Here is a 22,306-nt window from a genome sequence, read left to right as displayed (position 1 = left end):
TGTCAATGGCATGAAAGCATTCTTTGCTGATGTCATGCAACTTCCTGATCTCATATGAAGTTTGCTTTTGAATCGATGGCTGATTTAGGAATACCTCGATCTGTTTAGTGAATAGCAATTGTTTATTGTTATAGCGTAGGCAAAGAATGTCCCAAGCTGTGTCATAATTGTCAGCCGAAATATGCAGATGCTGAATAAGACGCTCAGCTTCACCTTTCACCTTGCTCTTCAGGTGCTGCATTTTCTGTGACTTGCTTAAAGTGTTATTGAAGTGTATGGCTTCCTTAAAAAGGTCATAAAAAGTAGGCCATTAAGTATAATTGCCAGTAAATGTAGGAATCTCCATCTTTGGTGTGGATTCCTTAAGATGAGCATTATAAGACAACTTTTGATTCAATTGTCGCTTTATAGTTCTGTACCTAATGTCATTTTCATTATACTCCTCCTCATAACCATGATCCGCCTCCTCTAACAAGTTGTCAATCTGCCAATGTAATTTATCAATAGTTTCCCAACGGGCTTGAATGCTTCTCAATTCGTCCTCTATCTCCCACTTTTCCTCTAATTCATCTAGTACACAATAGTTGATTTGCCTTATAAATGCCTTAAAATTTGTTCTTTGTTGACTCATAAGTTTTTTCAACAAAGATGTAGATTCAGTTTGCTCAGAAGTGAAACATTTTGTGTCAGAAGTACCAACTTTTGGCTCAAAGTTAGCAATTAAGTTTCTAGTGCTATGATAATATTCCCGTACTCGATTAAACACCCCTTTTGTGTAATAATCGTGGGATTGATCTACAGCTGTCATAAGATATTCGTGATTATTTTGGAAATCTTTCCAATGTACATCTAATGCCTCTAACCTCTTAGCGATATATTCTGCTGTCTTTCTGTCACCTGAATCTTTTTTGAAGTTTGAATTAACTTTTTCAATTGACGTAATAAGTTCCTGTTGTTTGGCGATAATAGCCTCCATTGTAGTCAATGATCAGTTAAAAATAATAATATGGAACAGTCTTACTTGTGTATGCTGCTGTCACTGCGGCTGCTGATACCTTGGCGATGCTGATTACCGTAGCTGGTTGCACGCTCCGTCCCGTGGTGTCGAAGTGTTCGACGACTGCAGACGTGGTATGCCGCTCTGATGTCAATGTCATGCGCCTCGCAACTGATGGCGAAGCTATCCTGCTTGTCACGATGTATTCAACCCCTCTCCCGAAGGATTGCACACTCAAAATGTCAAATTGTCAAATGCACTGTATAGTACACGTGTCACTGGTATACTTTACTAAGCCACACACGAGTCACTCCCGTAACGCAAAGTTCAGCAAAGTATTCTATCGCCGAAATGTCCCGAATTTGAACTCCTCGCGCGATAGATCAAACTCTCGAAGGACCAATGTAAGATGTGGTGTCAAAGTAAGACTGATGTCAAGATGCCAGACAACTACGCCGTATCAACCGCTGATGGGATTTATTGAAAGACGTGTTTTAGCTGCCGAATGCTTTATTGCACTGATTATAAAAATGTTAGAACTAACAAAGTCCCAAATGTAGGTCAGGCGTAGCTGGCCGAAGTGCATGAATAAAATGCAAGTTAACAATAAATTACTTAGTAATAAAAAATGTGCGAGTTGACTCGTACACCTGTTGTAACTAAGCTTTAAGTTTACTAAGGTACCTGCATGCCAAATTTCAAGCGTCTAACTTAAGCGGTTTAGATCTTTCATACAAAAGGATTTTCCCGCTAATTCCCGTTCCCGTGGGAATTCCTAAGTATCCTATAACCTGCCCAGGAGTATGAAGAATAATTGTACCAAGTTTCGTTAAAATCCGTCAAGTAGTTTTTGTTTCTATAAGGAACATACAGACAGACAGACAGACAGACAGACAGACAGACAGACCAAAAATTTTACTGATTGCATTTTTGGCATCAGTATCGATCACTAATCACCCCCTGATAGTTATTTTGAAAATATATTTCATGTACAGAATTGACCTCTCTACAGATTTATTATAAGTATAGATTTATTTATTTATTATTGTCCAAATTGTCCAAAGATTTATTCTCTCTACTTCGAAGTATTTTAAAGCTTGTGTAGGTACTTACTCTTTTAGAAGTAGGTATTTTAGAGCGGAGTGCTTTTTGCGTAGCTACATAAAATTATGGTAAAAAAGCTACAATTCCAGCTTGCATTGACTTCAGTTTGTCAGAATTTCATCATCATCATCATCATTTCAGCCATAGGACGTCCGCGTCCACTGCTGAACATAGGCCTCCCCCAATGCTTTCCATGTTGATCGATTGGTAGCGGCCTGCGTCTAGCGCTAACCTGCTACCTTTATGTTATCAGAATTTACCAGAAGAGTTTCCATAGCTCTAGGTCAGTGGTTCTCAACCGGTGGTTCGCGGACCACTGGTGGTCCCTGGAGGCATTCCAAGTGGTCCACGATGGGCACTTGCACAATGCACACCTTGGTCAAAACCACTGTTAAACTGATTTTTGCAGTCAAACTGGTTGGTCCCTGACAAGACAGAAATTTGGTAAAATGGTCCCTAATGACTTAAAGGTTAAGAGCCACTGCTCTAGGTACTCTCATCGAGTAGGGCGCTAGTTTCGGGTTCACGAAGGTGCTTAATACGACTTTGTCTCTACTAGATTTATTATTTAATTTAAAATTTTAAACAACTTGTTTTTCAACAAACAGTTCTTTATGTTTGTAGGTACATGTAGTTACAGTTGAATATTTCCTCAACATAAGCCAAGATCTTCCAATTGGCCGACAATGCTCGAATCGTTCATCGTCATAAGCCATCCATCACAATGGAGCAGACTGTATTCAGGGCTAACGACTATACAGGATGTATGAATAAAAAAGCAATATTAAAAGTTTAAATTATTTAAGTTTAACCTTTAACTGGTGACAAGCGGTCTCACAGGCCGGGCGGCGTCAGCGAAACATCGTTTCACCCCCTTCCCCGTACTTCCCATGTTTCACCGCTTCAGTAGCTTCAAGTTTAGTTGTGTCTACGCCGTAGATAAGGATATTTGCATCATTCAGCTCCAAATCGGCAAGTTACATCGATGTAAAGTTCAGCAGCGGTCTCTCAGACCGCATGTCACCAGTTACGTGACATTTTTTTCATACAGTTTTTTCGTATTTTTACAGTTTTTACTTGCAATTGATATTTAAATAACTCCAAAAAAGAAGCGTAGGATCATTAGTTGGGAATATAGTGCCATACTTTATGAAACGACTTGAAAATTCGCCAGTTGAAAAATATCCGGAAAAGGAAGACTCAATTGGGTCGGAAGCCGAATATGTTCCTGAAAACATCGTTCAGGAGCAAAGTGACCATGATTCGGAAGCCGAAGAAAGTGTTTTTGAAGATGAAGGACCAATTGACGAGAATCAGTCAGAAAGTGAAAATGACGGTCCACTTTTATGCCAAACAATAAATGCCCTGACAGCCAATAAAAAATACAAAAGTTTCACCACTGCCAGTTTTCTAAAATGATAGGTTACCTATGTGTGATAGATTTTTTTAAATTGATTATTATTGGAACTATAATAAAAAATACTAATTTTGTTATAATTTGTTGATTTAAATTTCTTTATTTGCGATTATCGATCTCATCTCTAGTTTTTTGATTTTTATTACTAAATATAATTTAACAGCAAGTTCTGCATTAAAAATGATATTTAGAGTTTATTATTTTATTTAAATTTAATTCTTCTATATGCTAGTAATCTGTTTTTAAAGATTGTGGTATGCTACCTTACCTAGTTTCTATGCTACAGTCTTGATACGGTAGCGGCCTCTCAGACCGTACGTCACCAGTTACGTTACACAAAAACCATGTCACCAGTTAAAGGTTAAATCAGACTTAGGCTTTATTAAAAATCCTAAGTTTTACGTTCTTGTAAATAAACAGAACTGTCTACTGAACTTGTACATCGGTATTACATTAATGTTAAAGTATTTTTGACAGTAAATATCTATAAGTGGCCAAAATCAGTACCTACACTTATCATCCCACATAACATCAGGTGCGATTGTGGTCAAATACCTGCCTTGTTATGCATAAAAAAAAAAGTGGCCACAAGGGGGGTCTTTACCTTATGGCCCTAGTATGTTCCCCATTATTTAACTAGAATTCGATTTTTTTTTCTTTGACTGTCTTAAATATGTAGGAAATGGGTACAATCTGTTAGTAATGGCACAAAATATTATAAGCACTTAATGGTCTGACGATCCAGCAAGCAGCGGCGGCTCGATGTAAAAATGTCCCAGCAGTGGACTTAAAGTAATTGAATTGAGATGACTATGAAATAGATCATGCTGTATGTATGCAGGAGGAAAGTACCTAATAGACATCGAAGAATGTAACGTATTGTATAAAATGAAGGAGGAAAGTAGGTACTTATCAGACATCGAAGAATGTAACGTATTGTATAAAGCCGACCAGCGGAGCGGAGTTGAGCAAGTATTTATAAAAATAACAATTACACAAATCATTAAATAGAACTTAATAAGACTAACTCAAATGCTTATATTATCTTTTATAAATTATTCGGAAAATTACCGATTGATTATGAAGGAAGTTTCAAGGAAAAATGAATAGGAAAAAAAACTTTTTGTCACAGGGAACCACTCCCAGTCTGTTTTCGAAATGCGATTACCATAAGATTAGGAACGTAATCCTTGTTAAAAGTAGGGTTGGACAGTCGCTAAAACTGAATTCAAATACAGTTTATCTCCAATCTCCATTAAACCGTATAAATTAGGTATATAATAATATGGTAAATGAGTAAAAGATCAACCTATTTATTATGACCTCTCCAATATTTTAAACACTCCGCGACGATTCCCGTTAATCCCGTTATTGGTTTAATGAAACAGGCAACACACGAAAAAGACGTCTTACTTTTTTTCAACTAGCAACCCAGCACAAAATGTCCGACGCTGATCACCAAAATGACGTTGATGCACCTTGTGCAAAGAAAATAAAAATTTCACAACTTAACGATAATGGTGTGAGTGAGAATAATTTGGAATTGAAAGAATTTATACCGGAGAAAATATTGAACAATAATACGAATAGGAAGACTGTTACCATTCAGGGTAAATTTAAGGGTAAAAGTGGCGTGGCTTTGGTTTTATTTGAGAAAAATGCGTTCAAAGAGGAAGATTTGAATGATACGGGCTATTTTTCGGCGGACACAGAGCTGAAAACGTTTTTCCAGAACGATATTTACGGAAATTACGAGTGCTTCCCGCTTCCCGCGTTGAATGGTGAGTAATTATTTTCTCCCTCCAACACTTTCGAAATTCTTGTCAAGGTTCCTTTTGCTAGTGATTACTCATCAAATAACATGGGCTAATTATATTATTTCGTTCGTGAAGGTAGAATTAGTGGTTTTAGTTTACACCAAAAGTGTCACGATGGTCTAATAAAATTATGTGTGATGAAAATTCTGACATAATTTTCCTGTATGTGAATTATTTGCGAGGCTCAGTTCTGTGCAATCTAAGCATATGGTTTCTTTGTTTAAAAGACGCAATTATCTAAAGTAAGTTTACTCTACATTAAAGATAAGGTGCTAACACGTTTTGTGTCAAAATTAACCTAGAGACAAATAAGTAGACATTTGTGATATCTAATTTCTACAAATAACTGGTTGATGCAAATGATTGAAGTTTTACATTCATACATATTAATGTATTGCGTAGATACTTATTAGTAAGTCGTATAATCAAGTCAATTATTACATACCCACTATTGTTACAAGATCACATACCATTTATTGTAAATACATTTATTTTAGTCGTTATGGTAATAATCGAACAGTAAATCATATGAAAGTTAATTATACAGTGTATTTTGGTTAACAGAAATCATTGAATTGTTTATATCAGTGTTTTTCAACCTGTGGGTCGTGACCACCTGGGGGGTCGTAAAAATTACTTCAGTAAAAAAAAACTTATAAGGGTCATTCCATGAAAATCTGTATATTTTCGACGTCATTTTGTCCCAAACTTTTTTAAGATGCTTTTGAATACTTTATTAGTGTAAATTATAGTTTATTTATTTATTATGTTATGTCTAAAAGGGCCAGTCACTTTATGCTTTATTTTAGGGGAAATTATAATTTTCAATTTTTTCATACTACATTACTCCTATATGACTTTTAATAAAGTATAAAACTTATAACCTTAACATTTATAGATAAGTTAATATACTTCATGTAGTTGTTTTGTTATTATCACTATATAAAAAATGTCATTCCCTAACTAGTAACTTAGTACCTAGCGCCGTTTAAAGCTAGGGCCTGACGGTCTAGGGACTGACGATTTGAAGTAAAACTTAACACAAATGCAGATTAACTTTATAATATATAGATGCTTAATACGATGTGCCGAAAATAGCCGAAAAACCACACGTAAATACCATTAAATTATATACAATTCCCTATTGTAATCAATAAAGCTACTCAACTAGGGACTGACGAAGTGACTGGATCAACACATGTTTCCGCAACAACTGGCACGTTTGCACTAATTCAAAAAACGGCTGCCGCAAAGCCAGTATGGTCTGAGGATAACTTCGTATCGTACTTTAAACTCAACTAAATGTCATTCACTCTAAATACATAAAAAAGTGCAAAATTATAAAATCAGTGCGTGGCGAGGGAATGACGCTAAAAGCTGTGGACTCTTTTTCAACTAAAAAAAATCAAATTATTGTTTATTGAAACTGCTTAATATTAATAGAATTTGGTGTAATATACGTTTTAAATAGATTATTCGTTACTTAAAACAAAGGATGAAATTGATGTTTCTGTTAATATGGGTTCCAAAATACAAACTTTTGGAGTACGGGCATGCCTAGGGAATGACGATTTGGGTCATTTAAAAGGAATTTAAGATGTTTGAAAAATAGTTTTAAAAATATAAATGGGTGATGAATAAAACACATTGCGAGCTGTTATTTAACCATTTTGGAATAAAATATTAACAAATATTCCATGTGAAATGTGGCGCGGACTAAGAGTTGACATATTTTTGTGGAATGACCCATAAAGACAGATAAATCCGAAATCTAACTATGCAAAAGTTGTATGGATTGAAGTATTCGGTCCCTACAAACATCTTTGCAACATTATAAAATACATGAAAAAAAAGCGAACCGTCGGGGGGTCGCCAAAAATGTTTTCATACTGGGGGGTTGTGTCATGAAAAAAGTTGAAAAACACTGGTTTATATTATTTACTCCGACGAGAAGAACGGCGACTCCATAGAAAAAAAAATGATTTTTCTAGCACACCAAACGCCATCTTACTGGCGCTAAAGCAATGGCTACGTAACTACGTATTTTACAAATAATTATAATCAATGCACAAACATTTCAGAGGTAACTAAGCCCGTCAATATGAACAAGATAATGAAACTCAAACATTATTAGAAACACATTATTCTCTTTATTAAATAAGATATTTAATAAGAAAAAAGAAACACTGACAAATGACTTAAGTGTTGTCGTTTGAAAAAAATCCTTATCAATATTTTTTGGATCGGGCCTGGTGTCCACTTTGTAGGCAACACCATGGATTTTATTAGGTGGGCTGTTCAATGTGTCCAAAAAATATTACAATACCCGGCGATAAATATTGCACATCGACCTTTAGAAAGAGACAATCGGCTAATTTCGGTTTCGTAGAGCGTTATCACTGTCGCACTTGAACAACGACTGACAATGACGTTCTGTCAAAGTGTAAACAAACTTTATTTTAAATGTGTGCAATTGATTTTGTGAATTAAATTGCTAAAAACTTTTTATAGTCGTGAAATAAAAGTGGTTCACAACGTGTTAAAGTATTCGTCGAAGAGAAATACTAAGGGTTCGGACAATATTTTCATTGAATAATGTTTTGTCAATCGTATAGGTAGTGTGCGACAGAGATAACGCTCTACGAGCCGAAATTAACCGATTCTCTTTCCAAAGGTCGATGTGCAATATTTAATGCCAGTCATTTGTCAGTGATTTGTCACAACTTTCAAATTTTCTTGCGCATTTTCAGATGTTTTCTGTGATTTTTATATTTCATATTTTATATTTTTCTTTATTCAGAAAAAGTTCACTTAAAATAATTTCCTTAAAATAATACAAACAGTGATATTCTTTGTTTATTGTGATAAAATAACGTTTTACCATCCTGTTGTGAGATATTGACTAGTGCGATTGATCTTTATTTTAGTGTTTGTTTGGAGGCTATATTTAGGGCTCGTTTAAGGAGACGCGGGGCGTTGAGCCACAATTCAAACAAACGCTTGCAAAATAGCTTTTCCTTGAACGAGGCCTAAGGCCTCAGCCTCGAACTTAGCGGGCAGCGGGGCGGGAGCGGCGGCGGCGCGGGAGCGGGGCGGGCAACGCAGACCCGTTCTCGAAACGAGCGGGCAACTCGCGCGGCGCTTTAGCGGATAAGTGTTGTGTTCGGGGTTGTGTTGTCGAGATATTTGTTTTTATTCAACAATATATCAATATAACAACGGCGACAATTTTATTTCGATTCAAATTTATTCCTAACGCTCGATTTATTGTGGGCAAAAGATGGAGTGCGCTGCCCGCTAGTTGCCCGCTCCCGCGCCGCTGCCCGTTCGTTGCCCGCTCCGGCGCCGCCTGCCGCGCCGCTCTTTTCGAGAACCGGTCTATTTGATTTTACGCATAAGATCCTGCCGCTCCCGCGTCGCTACCCGCTAAGTTCGAGGCTGAGGCCTTAGGGTAAGTTTGGAGGCAGTGACTCTTTATTTAGTGTTTTAGTTTAAGTCACGAGACATACGGCTACTACGATGTCAAGCGAAAATAAAGATAATTTACGACGTTGCTTAAAGTGTGGCTGCTCACCGGCTAACGATCCAGCCATAGCAATCTTTCGCTTTCCCAAGCCCGGAAAAACAAACACTTTACGGTATGTACCCGACACTTCGTAATATCTATACAAACTTACTTTTGCTAGACTACTTTAGTATTATAAAACGGTAATTACAATTTCATTGCAGATGTGAATCATGGGCACAGTACTGTTTCCCTGATGAGGAATGGTTTTCACCTGAGTTTCAGCTGAAATTGCACAATGGACACAAGGTTCTCTGTAACAAACATTTCAATAGAACCTCATTTATTGACTACCCTATATCATTCAAGAAATTACATAAATTTGCTGTTCCTGGAAAAAAAAATTTGGTATGTTTTATTTGCTTCAACTTATTATTATAATTATTATTACTTTAAGGGTTTTTTTTACTTGAAGCCCATAAGTTCTTCGGTTTAACGTTAACTTATTATTATTATCAAGCAAAACAATTATATTTGTTGTATGTATACAATTTTATATAATTATATTGATGTTTTTAATTTCAGTATGAGCCTGTAGTCATGTCATCAGACATAGCTGAAGCAGGGTCATCTAAGATATTGAGTGATGTCAACCAACCACCTTGTGTTACTTCTGCAAGTGAGAAATGTAATCTCAACATGATAAATTACGTAGAACATTGTGCGATAGTAATTAAGACGATGTTAGAAAAAATAGGCCATGAAAGGAATGTTTACATACGGGTCATTCCATAAAAATCTGTATATTTTCGACGTCATTTTGTCCTAAACTTTTTTAAGATGCTTTTGAATACTTTATTAGTATAAATTATAGTTTATGTATTAACTATGTTATGTCTAAAAGGGCCAGTCACTTTATGCTTTATTTTAGGAGAAATTGTAATTTTTAATTTTTTCATACTACATTACTCCTATATGACTTTTAATAAAGTATAAAACTTATAACCTTAACACTTATAGATAAGTTAATATACTTAATGTAGGTGTTTTGTTAATAATACTATATAAAAAACGTCATTCCCTAACTAGTAACTTAGTCCCTAGCGCCGTTTAAAGCTAGGGCCTGACGGTCTAGGGACTGACGATTTGAAGTAAAATTTAACACGAATGCAGATTAACTTTATATTATAAGATTATATATTATAGATGCTTAATACGATGTGCCGAAAATAGCCGAAAAACCACACTTAAATACTATTAAATTATATACAATTTCCTATTGTAATCAATAAAGCTACTCAACTAGGGACTGACGAAGTGACTGGATCAACACATGTTTCCGCAACAACTGGCACGTTTGCACTTATTCAAAAAACGCCTGCCGCAAAGCCAGTATGGTCTGAGGATAACTTCGTATCGTACTTTAAACTCAACTAAATGTCATTCACTCTAAATACATATTAAAGCGCAAAATTATAAAATCAGTGCGTGGCGAGGGAATAACGCTAAAAGCTGTGGACTCTTTTTCAACTAAAGAAAATCAAATTATTGTTTATTGAAACCGCAAAATATTAATAGAATTTGTTGTAATATACGTTTAAATAGATTATTCGTTAATTATAATAAAGGATCAAGTTAATGTTTCTATAAATATTGGTTCCAAAACACAAACTTTTGGAGTACGGACATGACTAGGGAATGACGTTTTGGGTCATTTAAAAGGAATTTAAGATGTTTGAAAAATAGTTTTAAAAAATATAAATGGGTGATGAATAAAACACATTGCGAGCTGTTATTTAACAATTTTGGAATAAAATATTAACAAATATTCCATGTGAAATGTGGCGCGGACTAAGAGTTGACATATTTTTGTGGAATGACCCATACAGATAATGCAAACAAAACCTTCATAAAGTAGACTCTAGATTTTTAAATGAATGCCCTTCTCATTGGGAAACAACTACTGTATTTAAAAAAAAACAGGGAATTTGTTAAAGAAGCGAATAAAATAGCACTGAAAAAAAAAAATGATATTATACAGCATAAATAAATAAAGAACATTATTCATGATACTAGTATTTTTATTATTTTTAGTAGCTGTTTCTCATAATTAAGTAATCTTTACGTGTAATATCTTTCAATAAGCTGTAATTTCTAATGTTTCTAATTGTTTTGAGTATCATTTTCTCTTACTGTAAATCAAATCAATATCCATTTATTTGCTTGATACAGCGGTACAGCAGAAAAAAGAAAAAGATTGTAGCTTCATTAAAAGATATTACAAGTTTGAATTCAAATTACCTACCTATATTACCTAGTTTAAAATTACTCCACTATTTTTAATCAGTGCACAAACTTTTAGGGCAAGTTGCCCTAAAAGCGAGTCACTATAACAACAAGTTCATATTGACGGGCTTAGTTACCTCTGAAAAGCTTGTGCATTGATTAAAAATAATGGTAGAACATAAAATACGTAGCCACAACCGTATTTTGTCAGTTACCCCAAGTGAACCTGCAACTGACGATATGGCCAAATTAAATACCGCCTTAGTGCCAAGTCACCCACTAGATGGCGTCAGGTGTGCAAGAAAAATATTTTTTTTTATTCTATGGAGTTCGCCAGTGCCACTCGCCATTCTTCTCGTCAGAGTAAATAATATTCTTTGATTGTAAGCATAATTATGGTTTCTTTGTTTAAAAGACGCAATTATCTTGAGAAAGTTTACTCTACATTATAGATAAGGTGGACAAATAAGTTCATGATAATTTCTACAAATAACTGGTTTTTATGCAAATTATTGAAGTTTTAGACTAGGCGCAGACCATCGATTTTTAGTTGGCCGATAGTTGTGCCCGATTTTAAATTGTATGAAGAATCGGCCAAATCAAATCGGTGTAATAATGTGCGCTCATCCATACATGCCCATACTGATCAACTGCCCGACTAAACTATCGGCCGACGAATAATCGATGGTCTGCGTCTAGGCTTACATTTTATACATATAGGTGCCGTCGTTAAAGGCTTCGGCAGACCAAACGCGGGGCAGTAGCAGCGCAGTTTGAATGCGGGCCCGCGCAAGTTGTAATACAAGAAACTCTTTGAAGTGTGTCACATTAAATTTGAACGGGGGCCCGCGCTCCAACCGCGCCGCACTGCAACTGCCGAATTACAAACCAGGCGGCGCGGGAGCGGGACAGAAGCGGCGCGAGCGCGGGCCCGCGCTGTTATATTACTATGGCGGCCATATTAGCATGACACACCGGAGGCAGGGCGGTAGCAGCGCGTTGAAAGTGGTTTTCGAATATTGAATTTTTGACAACCGCCCGCGTTGCAACTGCTTTGAAACTGCGCTGCCTTCAGTGTGCCTACTGCCGTGCTGCAACGGACCCGCACTGCTTCTGACCCAACAATAGCATGCAAATGATAAAAATTACTCATAACTTCATTTGTTCCTTTCAGGCGTTAAAACTACAGTGATATATCCAGCTACAGAGAAGCATATCACAAAGTTTACCTTGCAAGAGGTCCACCTTATATTGGAGACTCCGAAACTTTACGAGAAGTTAACGCTACCACATATTGAGAAAGAACAGTTCAATTTGCAGGTACAATTTAAACTTCTCTTCTACCAATCAAATCTCAAAACACTGATAATAAAAAGTAACTTGAATATGGTTACGACCAGGGATATTATATCCCTGAGCCCCGATTACGGTAATTTTTAACGTCAACAATCCAGACACGCTTCTCGATTTTGCGATACGATTGGTCGTTCAACAGCGTACGTCAGCTGTTTTGACCAATCGTATTGCAGAATCAGAAACGCGTCTGGATTGTAGACGTTAAAAGTTACCGTAATCGGGGCTCTGGTCCGTAACCGTAACCGAAACCGATTCAAAAGTTATTATTATAAGAGTTAAATATTTGACGTCATAGTACTTGCATAAAGAGGCTATGTGGGTCACGGCTCGCGTAGCATCTTGCTATTTGAATTTTACATTTTTGAAATTCTAATATCCGTAACCGAAATTATCCGAAATTTTCGGATAATCCGAATTATTTCATATCCATAACCGTAACCGGTATAATATTATTCTAACAACCGTATCCATAACCGAAACTTCATATCCATAACATCCCTGGTTACGACTTAAAATAATATTGGATATGTTTTAATTTCCAGTGGGTATATAACATCTTAGAAGGCAAAAGTGAGCAGGACAGAATTGTCCACAACAACAAGTGCGAGAAGGAAGGCTTTGTACTGCTCCCTGATCTAAAGTGGGACGGTGTGACGAAAGAGACGCTGTATCTGCTTGCTATTGTGCGTCGCAAGGGCATCAAGTCATTGAGGGATTTGGACGGTAGCCACCTTCCGCTGTTGAAAAGAGTCCGGGACGAAGGAAAGGTAGATAAATCATAAATAATTTCTTTATTTCTCTTACAACAGATCAGTAACATACTTAGGAAATAACATTTCGGATAATATTATATCTGTTTAATATTATGGTATTACCAATACCGCTACAAAAAAAAACTCAGTAATCAACTTGCTACTGCTGAAACCAGTTCAAAGTCTATTGGTCATTAGTTTATCTGACTGCTGCGTTATTTATTTACACAAGTTAACCTAATAATCAATTAATGAAGCATAATATTGTTCTGAGTAATTTTAAGCCGCTATACCAATTGTGGCAAACAGCCATGTTCTACGCTCCAAGAAAATTGCTCAACACCTAAAGACCAAGGTGTTCAACCAGTGTGTACTGCCGGTCTTCGTGTATGGGATGGAGACCACGACGCTGACAGAAAAGTCTGCTGAGAGACTCCGAGTCGCACAACGAGCAATGGAAAGACAGATGCTTGGCGTCTCCCTACAAGATCACAAAACGAACGAGTGGATCAGAGAAAAGACGAGGATCAGCGACGTGGTGGAAGAGATAGAGAGCCGTAAATGGAGATGGGCGGGACACATTGCACGGATGAACCAGGATCGCTGGGCCAGAAAGACCCTGGAGTGGAGACCCCGCAACAACACCCGCGGCAGGGGAAGACCGCCTAAACGATGGACAGACGATATCCGGCAGCAGGCTGGAGTGAACTGGATGCGTGTGGCCAGGGACAGAAAACGGTGGAGGGTTGAAGAGGAGGCCTATGTTCGAAGGCGAACCCAAAGACTGACATAGATAGATAGATAGATACCAATTGTACATGTAATAAACAAACAAGTCGGCCGTTTGGTGTAGTGGTTCGAAACGGACTACTATTCCGGAGGTAGCGAGTTCGATTCCCGCACAGTACAAACATTTGTGTGCATGAACATATTTTGTTTGTATTAGACTGGGTGTTTTCTATGTATAATTAGTATGTATTTACAAAAAAAAAGTATTTAAGTATGTTTATATCCGTTGTCTAGTACCCATAGTACAAGCTTTGCTTAGTTTGGGACTAGAAGCGCAGTGTAAATGTCCAAGGATTTTTATTTTATTTATTTACTTAACTAATTTACTCTCTAATAGGTTAAACAATGTCATGTCGTAGATAAAACTGAAATAGACTAATTTACACTCCAATATTGTTTTCAGAAAAGTATCCTAGACAAGTACAAGGTCCCAGGCAGTCAGCTGCGGATCTACCTGCACTACCAACCGTCGTTCTACCACCTTCACGTCCATTTCACGTACTTGAGGCACGAGGCACCCGGCATCTATGCAGAGAAGTCGCACCTCCTCGACACGGTCATCGACAACATCGAAATGATGGGAGACTACTACAAAAAAGCCACTTTACCTTTCACCATCCGAGAGATGGACAATATCTTCAATGTTTACGAAACCAACGGATATGTGCAAAGAATTAAACCAAATATTAAGATCGAGCTAATTGAGGCTAAAGATCCATTGAGTATCGATTAATTTAAGCAAAAATGTTGATCAAGAATATTTTTATGGAGCTGCGCTCAAGGCTGCGAAGCTGTAACGTTTATATTACCACTGGAGTTGATTTCAGCAAGAATTGCAATTTGAAAATCAGCATACAATCCAACTGTATCGTCATCAATCTTTACGACGATTATAAGTTGAAGAGAAGCGACAGTCTTTCCTCCATTGAAAGCTTGTCGGACTGTGATGAATATGACGAAGAAACGGATGTTACCGCAGTTATTCCTATCGATGAGTTCTGCTATCTTATACCGAATTCTATGTCATGTCTTAAAATTAACCAAAATACGATTTCCTTCCGGATTCTCACCGAACCAAAGAACGGTGGTAATTTCTATAATGAAATCTTGTCTCCGAATAAATCGCCAGACTCAGTAAAAACTAGCAAGTTGAAGATAAACGTCCAAGTTGATAATGAGCTGAAGTTTATCTGCAGAAACTGTTCTAATGTCGTTTCCGAAGAGTCAGTGAAGTTTGACCGCGTTCTAGAGCTTCCGTCGGTCAACATGGATATATCGGACTGGTTCTGCCATGCTCATGGCAGTACAAACCATGAGGAAGTCTTGAAACCAAACAAGAAAGATTTCCTCTACAGACTCACATTCTTTCAAATCAACAAGAACTCTTTGGCTGAAAAAACCAACAGGTTCAATTCCAAAAGAGATATTTACCATTGCAACCGATGCCTGGCCTGGCTGGGACTCAAAACCAAGGATAGTGTGAAACTATTCAATACAGAAGTAAAAATAATTCAAAATGGCACGGAGCAGGCTGTATTTTCTCACAAGTCTCCTTCAGATAACATGACAACCGATGATTTTATATTTACCATTGAAAAAATGACTCAAGAATTCAACCTCGGATTACAATACACAGTAATGTGCAAAATTGTCTTGGAGTGTGCTATTTCAGCCAATAACAAGCAATACTTACTCATTTGGGTGATGGATAGGGAACTGCAAGTACTGAAAAACATTGGAGAGTTTATTGAAAATGATAAAATTAAATTACAGTCGAATTTACTTACAAAGATTTTGTATAAAGTGGAGTCTTCCTTGAATGAGGAGGTGGAAACCTGGCTTACGGATCCAACGGTCGTCTCAACAGACATATCAAAGAATATGTTCCTCACAGGAGTAGAACATTTACAGAACATGTCTCTGAAAGTGCCAGAATGTTTTCGCAATACGAACGGTTATTGTGTAAGTTACTTAAAAGTTTAAATATATTAATTTGCAAGATATTTCTGTGTTTATATTTAATTAAATGATAATTAGGGTTGGGAATAAAGAATAACGACACAATTTCAATAAAATTTTAACTTTTATTTGGCTTAATTGTTAAGGTAAACATAACAGGAATGACAAAATAGAGTGCAGTAATTCAAGTATTTGGCTCAAGTTTGGATTTGTAAAACAAAACTTGGTAATGACAAAATTAAACATACTTGAATCGTCATCATATAACAACATATTGATGAACTGGTCATCACATAAAAACTCAAATACATATAACTCGTACACATTTCACTATTAATTCTTAATTTCTTCCACGTTTGATGAAGCGATCCGTAGTCTTGAAATACCACTGACAACGATGGCAGAGTTGAAATACCAGAAGAGCAGGAAAAGGACAGCGATAAGACAATCTGTTTTATGGCTAAGGAAACTTATTTGATTATTTTTGTATACCTAAAAGGATATATCGCACTGATGCAGTCAAGTCAAACTGAATGCAACCCGCAACATGTCGTAAACAACATAGTCTGTTTATACATTTTGTATTGATGCGATCTGACAGTGCAAGCACGAGAAAAGAAAGCAAACTGACAAGTGCAGACTACATTCATTTGACCTGACTAGACTGCATCCAGTGTGTTAAAGGCTAAAAAGTTCCAAACATATCCAACCAAAGAGTAGATAAAGTGTATCATGCAATCACTAAGGTGTATGAATTATTGCTTCACGATCTCAAAACTGGCTTCTTTCTATTGACGCCAATTAAATCGTACTTCAATGAATCATCAGTGATAACATTGGAATGTAGGTTAAGTTCTGAAATGTTAAATAATACAAATTTTTGAAAGGATACGGACCACGACCTTCTCCCATGGTTCCACCATGTACAGTTCTGTCGCCAACAGGTACCTTGTGTACCAATACCTGAAGAAATTCGGTGTGTTTTTAGCTTCAGAAGGCATTTTGTTGTTTCGAAGAAAGAGCACTGAATATACAATTGTTTGTAATGTAGACAAGTGAATTAGATAATGTAGGGATTTTTGATTGTTGGTTTCGAGTTCTTCTTTTTCCAGATAATTAATTAGACCACAATTTTAATTTTTGGTGCAATTCCTCTTTTTGAAGCTTTTTGGACAAATTTACAATAAAATGACGTACATGACAGCTGACATTAGTGACATATCATTATCTTCTGTTGGCATTACAAAAAAAAAGAACGTCTTCGAGCAGCGTATACAGATAGCCAGCAGTGGAGAAGTTTTAATCAATTCTCCCTCGCTTTTCCGCGAATAGACAAACCGTAGTAGGTATTTACTTTATTGACCATAAGTGTAGTCACACATGAAAATTGTGAATGAAAGAAAAATATTTAACATTAAAATTTGTGTGACATGCAGTAAAGTACAAATCTCTACGATGATGGTTGGGCAGACAAAAACAAACGTTGACCCAATGACTCGGATTGTTGGGAGGGATTTAGGATCTAAAGGATTTAAGTAGAACTTGTGGTTGTAGAAAGAATTTAATAGTTATTTTCTAAAAGTAACTTAACTCTGCAAGCTCACTTCTAGTGGAATAAAGATTGTTATCGAGTTCTTTTCATAGGACTGCCATTATAAATAAAACGAAGTAAAATACTTTTAAACTCATATTTTATTATTCGCTTGGTTAATATTTTGTGACCTTATTTAAAGTTGGTATCAGCTATTACCTACTCAATACAAGACTCTCCAAGCCATAAAACTTAATTTATACACTGGTAATCCAAGAGCAAACAAATCACGACTTTGTACTTAAAAACTAACCTATATTACACAATTAGGATGTTCCATAAACTAATATTAACATAATATTAAGTGTATATTCAAAAAATAAGATAAAAGATCTAATGAAAATCAATTACAAAAGGATGCATGAATAAAATGCGAATAATACGATAATACCTAAATATTGAAAAGAAATAAAACATTTTCAAAGATATGGTAACACTCGAAATGGGTTACCATACGTAATAATTAAAATACATTTATACACTACCATGGTAACATTGCATATTCATATAAGCGTGCAAAATTAATTTCTTACATACTCCATTAATTTTTTATTTCAATTTAAGGTACATTTATAAGTTTAAAATGTATCTTACGGCGAGTCTAGATACCGGGTTCAGTAAATATTTTGATAAATACGGTATAACACAGCGAGATTTATTTTGCCTAAATTGTTAAAATATTACAAAAGCAATTATTTTGTAAATTTAATATTATTTCCAGACATAATTCATCACAAAAAGTAACCAGCAATTTTTAAAACTTGCGATAAAACAGTAAAAAAGTATATAGCATAGCAACTTTTATTTAATTTTTCTGATTTAGTGTGGAAATGCCAGTCCCAAAGATATCGCCTTACCATTTTATGTTTTTTTAGACTGGCAAGTCTATCTAGGTCCTAATTTCAGACTTCAATCTAGAAGTAACAATTCAGTCTTATAGAAGGCACCAATTTGAATTCTGTAAATTTGTATAAAAATAGTTGCCTCTGTCGCGTAAAATTCTGTGTAAAATTATACTTATTTATTGGCACGATTTCATTTATTGTCGATTACAAAAGTTTTAATTTCATGCTCAATTCCATATTTAAATTTAAAGAATAGTGATGTAAATCGTTAAAAAATTACATTGTTATTTTCTACTTACTATAAAAAACATCACAACAACCTAATCATTTAATTTACTCAAGTTTTCTACTTGAAAAACACTCAAATTTTTTGCTGTTAGTTACCTATTATTTTAGGTAAATTGTTAGTTCTTTAACGGTTACAGTTATAATCTGTATCTTTTAATAGACCGCGTATACACCACAATGTATAAATATAAAGTATATTGATCGAATTCATTAGTTAGATTGATGTAAAATATCACTATGAAAGTGAATTGATTTTACAGCTACCATGTATGTACAGATGGTGTAAAATATTGAGCTACTTTTTTAACCCAAAGATTGGGTCAGTATATTCGTGATGTTAGAATAGTTGTGATTGAATTTAATATAGTTCCAACTAATTTCAATTTCCTATCATATTTCAACAGCAGCAAACTATTTCACTAGATGTCGCTATAAGCTAGTCGGACTATTTTAATTTTTTTAACTTGCAAGGGACAGGCAAAGATCATAAACTACTCTGCCTACATTTTCATGTAAAGCGCACTGTCCATGTAAAAAAAATCATGTATTCAGCGCTACACTAACGCCGCCTGGTGGCAAAATTATGTAACCATTTTTACCAGTACAAATAGCTGTACCAGTTTTTATTTTCCACATAAATCCTTCAGTTTTTTTTACTTTTTTAAGTGACTCAAAAGTCATTCTAAGTACTCAGTGTAACCCTGTGCGCCAGTGAATATGACGTCGATCCAGATTCTCGCGGCTTCGCCAGAGGGCGCCATGAGGTAATATCTGCGCTGGCGTGTTTTCACGATGAACGTTGTGAGAGGGTTGGGCGATTTCGACGTGTTCCCGTGGTCTAGGTAGACCTCTTCTATTACCTGAGAAAGAAATATAGACTTATTAGATTACATGATGTGGATTTTTGCTTTTATAATCCTACTAGTTTTCCGCCCGCGGCTTCGCCCGCATTGAATTTTGCCTGTCACAGAAAAACTTTATCGCGCGCGTCCCTGTTTCAAAAACCGGGATAAAAACTATCCTATGTAAAGGACATCTCTGTGCCAAATTTCGGTTTAGGCGTGAAAGCAAGACAGAGTTACTTTCGCATTTACAGGGTGTTAGGTAAATGGGTATATGAGCCGACACTAGCCCATGTTAACATGGGCATATAAATGGTATGGTGAAGGCAGAAATTTGATATCATAATTTTTTTTTTAATTTTCATACAAAATAAATTTTATAGAATCCGATTTGTATGAAAAATAAAATAATTAAAATGAAGATATCAATTTTCTGACTTCACCATACAATTTATATGACCATGTTAACATGGGCTAGTGTCGGCTCATATACCCATTTACCTAACACCCTGTATAATATTAGTTTAGATAGAAAAAAAACTGGATGTTCGGTATTTTTTAAATGTAAAAATCGTGTTAACTTACTCAATTTTAGTTTTTTTGTTTTCTGTGTTTATTTCTCATTTAAATTAGTTTTATGCGACTTAAAGTGGAAAAAGACAGTAGTTTATTTATTTATTAGGACAACCAACAAGACAAACACACATCATAGAAATATTACTTTAATAATAGCCCATAGTTTTAATCGTATTTAGTAAAAAAAATATGGTGGGAAGTATATTCCCACTGCCTTATTAAGGATTAACCCAACTGACCTGGAAGTAAGCGCCTCCTCTGGGCTTCTTCTCGCTCTTGTCCCAGTAGTAGACGAACGTTTTCGATTCTCTGTCAAAAACGAACCACCTGCAGAAGAAAAAAGTAAATGATTGAGTAAGATACCAACATTGGATAAATGGAGTTTGTATAAAATTTAATTATCACTAAGAGCGATAACTAACGATACTTCACGCGCACTGCGAGACCTCATAGTAATATTTGTGAATACGGACTAGAGATGAGACGTATTTACTAGAACAGATCCACACACTAGGTATTTTACAGTACTAGGCGGCACCTATTCCAATTTTTTAAATACTTGATCCACCTAGTATTTTATAAATTACACGATTTACGACCCTACCATCAAAGTAATAGAGGTTATTATTGCGTAATCCGTAGTCGTGTATTACGCGCACCTAGTATTTGTCGCTAAGCTTATGTGCGAACGTAGAGATTCACTCCGTCTCTGTCTGACCAAACAAATTTGAGCGCGGCGAAACAAACGCACACAAACGTAGTCAAACCATATTCATGTAAAAAAGAAAAAAATATGTAAATAATTTTATGAAATTGATATCTTTTAAATACGCCAATTTTTAAGTTGACAGTCCTAAGCCTGTTGAAGTATGAATGGAGGAATTATTAGTCAATTTCAAATTGCATTATTCATACTACGGTTGTATCTTTTCAAAGAAAATTGTATTTTAAAGTCATATTACGTGGATTAGTGCGGGTTAATACGTACGTATTCCACTAGCATACTTGACGCGACTAGTCCGCACTAGTCGCGTCAAGTATGCTAAATTACTACGTACTAGGTGGAATAGGTATTTGGATCGAGTATTAATAAATACTAGGAACAGGTGCACCTAGTATCAAATTTACCTAGTATAACCCATCTCTATTACAGACGTTTAACTTTAACGGTAATTCTAACCGGTGTTCTTGTATGGAGCTTGACAGACTTTTGACGTTTGTTACAGTTAAGTCAATATCATATCCATTTCTAAAAACAGCGCCTATCACTGCGTAAAGTAGGTATACAGGATATGCCGTTTGGACCAGATTTGGAACTAAACGCTCAGTTGTAGTTGACAGCACATCATTGTAGTTGCAAAACCGCACCTATTACAATAGCATAAGGTACACAATAGTTACCGTTTGGACCAGGTGTGGAACTTGGCGCCAAGCTTGAGCAGGTACCCGCGGCACGACGTGGAATTCACGGTCACGTAGGGGCACACTTCAATCTGATGCCCTGAAAGCAAGAAATTAAATTAAATTTATTTTCAATGTTGACCAACATATTTTATATGAACGCCAAAAAAGGTAGACCATAATCTTTATTTTGTCTTCATCTTTGCATGTCCCCTTGTCTTTAGGCCCTCCCAACGTTTCGAAATTATGTTATGTCATGAGAGTCCTCCATTTGCCTCTGAGTAGTGAGTGGAGACTAATGCCCGTTTTACCATCAATCCCTAATTTTTAAGTGACCCCTATGGTGACACATAATAGGCATTTTGTTTTCATAGGGGTCACTTAAAACTTAGGGATTGATGGTGAAAACGGGCATAAATATCCTAATGATGATGGATTAACTGGAAGACTCGATGTGTCTTACAGTGAAGGTTAAATGACCTGATATTATTGGAGACTTACCGGTGAACTCGACGTGTCGTGCTGTGCATGGATTTGCCTCTGGTCGGGTCGAGTTCCCGCAGTCAAGGCTATAAATGACCTGATGATGACTTACCGGCGGACTCAACATGTCTCCGTAAATCGAAGTCATCGCGGTCGACGGGTAAGTACCGCGTGAGCGGGCGTTGCGCGTCCGAGGCCGGTGCCACGCCGCGCCGGCTACGACGAGGCGCACTACTGAGCGACACTGTGAAAGACAGAAAGGGATTATTTATAAGTAGATTTCACCATTATTGTCTGT

At 36.2% G+C, this 22,306-nt stretch overlaps 3 protein-coding genes across 6 annotated transcripts in view; 2 read left to right on the top strand and 1 right to left on the bottom strand.

The window, feature by feature from the left end:
- Positions 1 to 4,954: 4,954 nt before the first annotated feature.
- LOC135084571 (m7GpppX diphosphatase) lies at positions 4,955 to 14,756 on the top strand. 3 transcript variants are annotated; one of them, XM_063979341.1, is made up of 7 exons: positions 5,281 to 5,299; positions 8,826 to 8,973; positions 9,065 to 9,248; positions 9,426 to 9,528; positions 12,301 to 12,446; positions 13,025 to 13,249; positions 14,427 to 14,756. In XM_063979341.1, the coding sequence occupies exons 2-7, from the start codon at positions 8,855 to 8,857 to the stop codon at positions 14,754 to 14,756; spliced, it is 1,107 nt and encodes a 368-aa protein (XP_063835411.1). In that variant the 5' UTR covers positions 5,281 to 5,299; positions 8,826 to 8,854. The 3 variants fall into 3 exon arrangements, with proteins under 3 accessions (XP_063835412.1, XP_063835411.1, XP_063835410.1); XM_063979340.1 differs by having other exon boundaries at positions 5,285 to 5,299; positions 8,818 to 8,973; XM_063979342.1 differs by lacking the exons at positions 8,826 to 8,973; positions 9,065 to 9,248; positions 9,426 to 9,528 and having other exon boundaries at positions 4,955 to 5,299.
- An 11-nt stretch (positions 14,757 to 14,767) lies between these two features.
- On the top strand, positions 14,768 to 16,026 carry LOC135084568 (uncharacterized). Its single transcript, XM_063979332.1, has one exon. The coding sequence runs from the start codon at positions 14,768 to 14,770 to the stop codon at positions 16,004 to 16,006; it is 1,239 nt and encodes a 412-aa protein (XP_063835402.1). The 3' UTR covers positions 16,007 to 16,026.
- A 1,630-nt stretch (positions 16,027 to 17,656) lies between these two features.
- Positions 17,657 to 22,306, bottom strand: part of LOC135084560 (uncharacterized) — a 131,574-nt gene continuing 126,924 nt past the window's right edge. For both annotated transcript variants that reach the window (XM_063979323.1, XM_063979322.1), the window contains 4 exons: positions 22,121 to 22,252; positions 21,526 to 21,625; positions 20,364 to 20,451; positions 17,657 to 19,566 (listed from right to left, as the gene is read on the bottom strand). In XM_063979323.1, the coding sequence (XP_063835393.1) occupies positions 19,384 to 19,566; positions 20,364 to 20,451; positions 21,526 to 21,625; positions 22,121 to 22,252 (503 nt within the window). In that variant the 3' untranslated portion in view covers positions 17,657 to 19,383. The remainder of the gene's footprint in view (positions 19,567 to 20,363; positions 20,452 to 21,525; positions 21,626 to 22,120; positions 22,253 to 22,306) is intronic.

This window comes from Ostrinia nubilalis, chromosome 26 (genome assembly GCF_963855985.1).
Source record: "Ostrinia nubilalis chromosome 26, ilOstNubi1.1, whole genome shotgun sequence".
NCBI classification, from domain to species: Eukaryota; Metazoa; Arthropoda; class Insecta; order Lepidoptera; family Crambidae; genus Ostrinia; species Ostrinia nubilalis.
The sequence above is the reverse complement of the archived record's forward strand: the minus strand, read 5'-3'. Positions and strand labels throughout refer to the sequence as shown.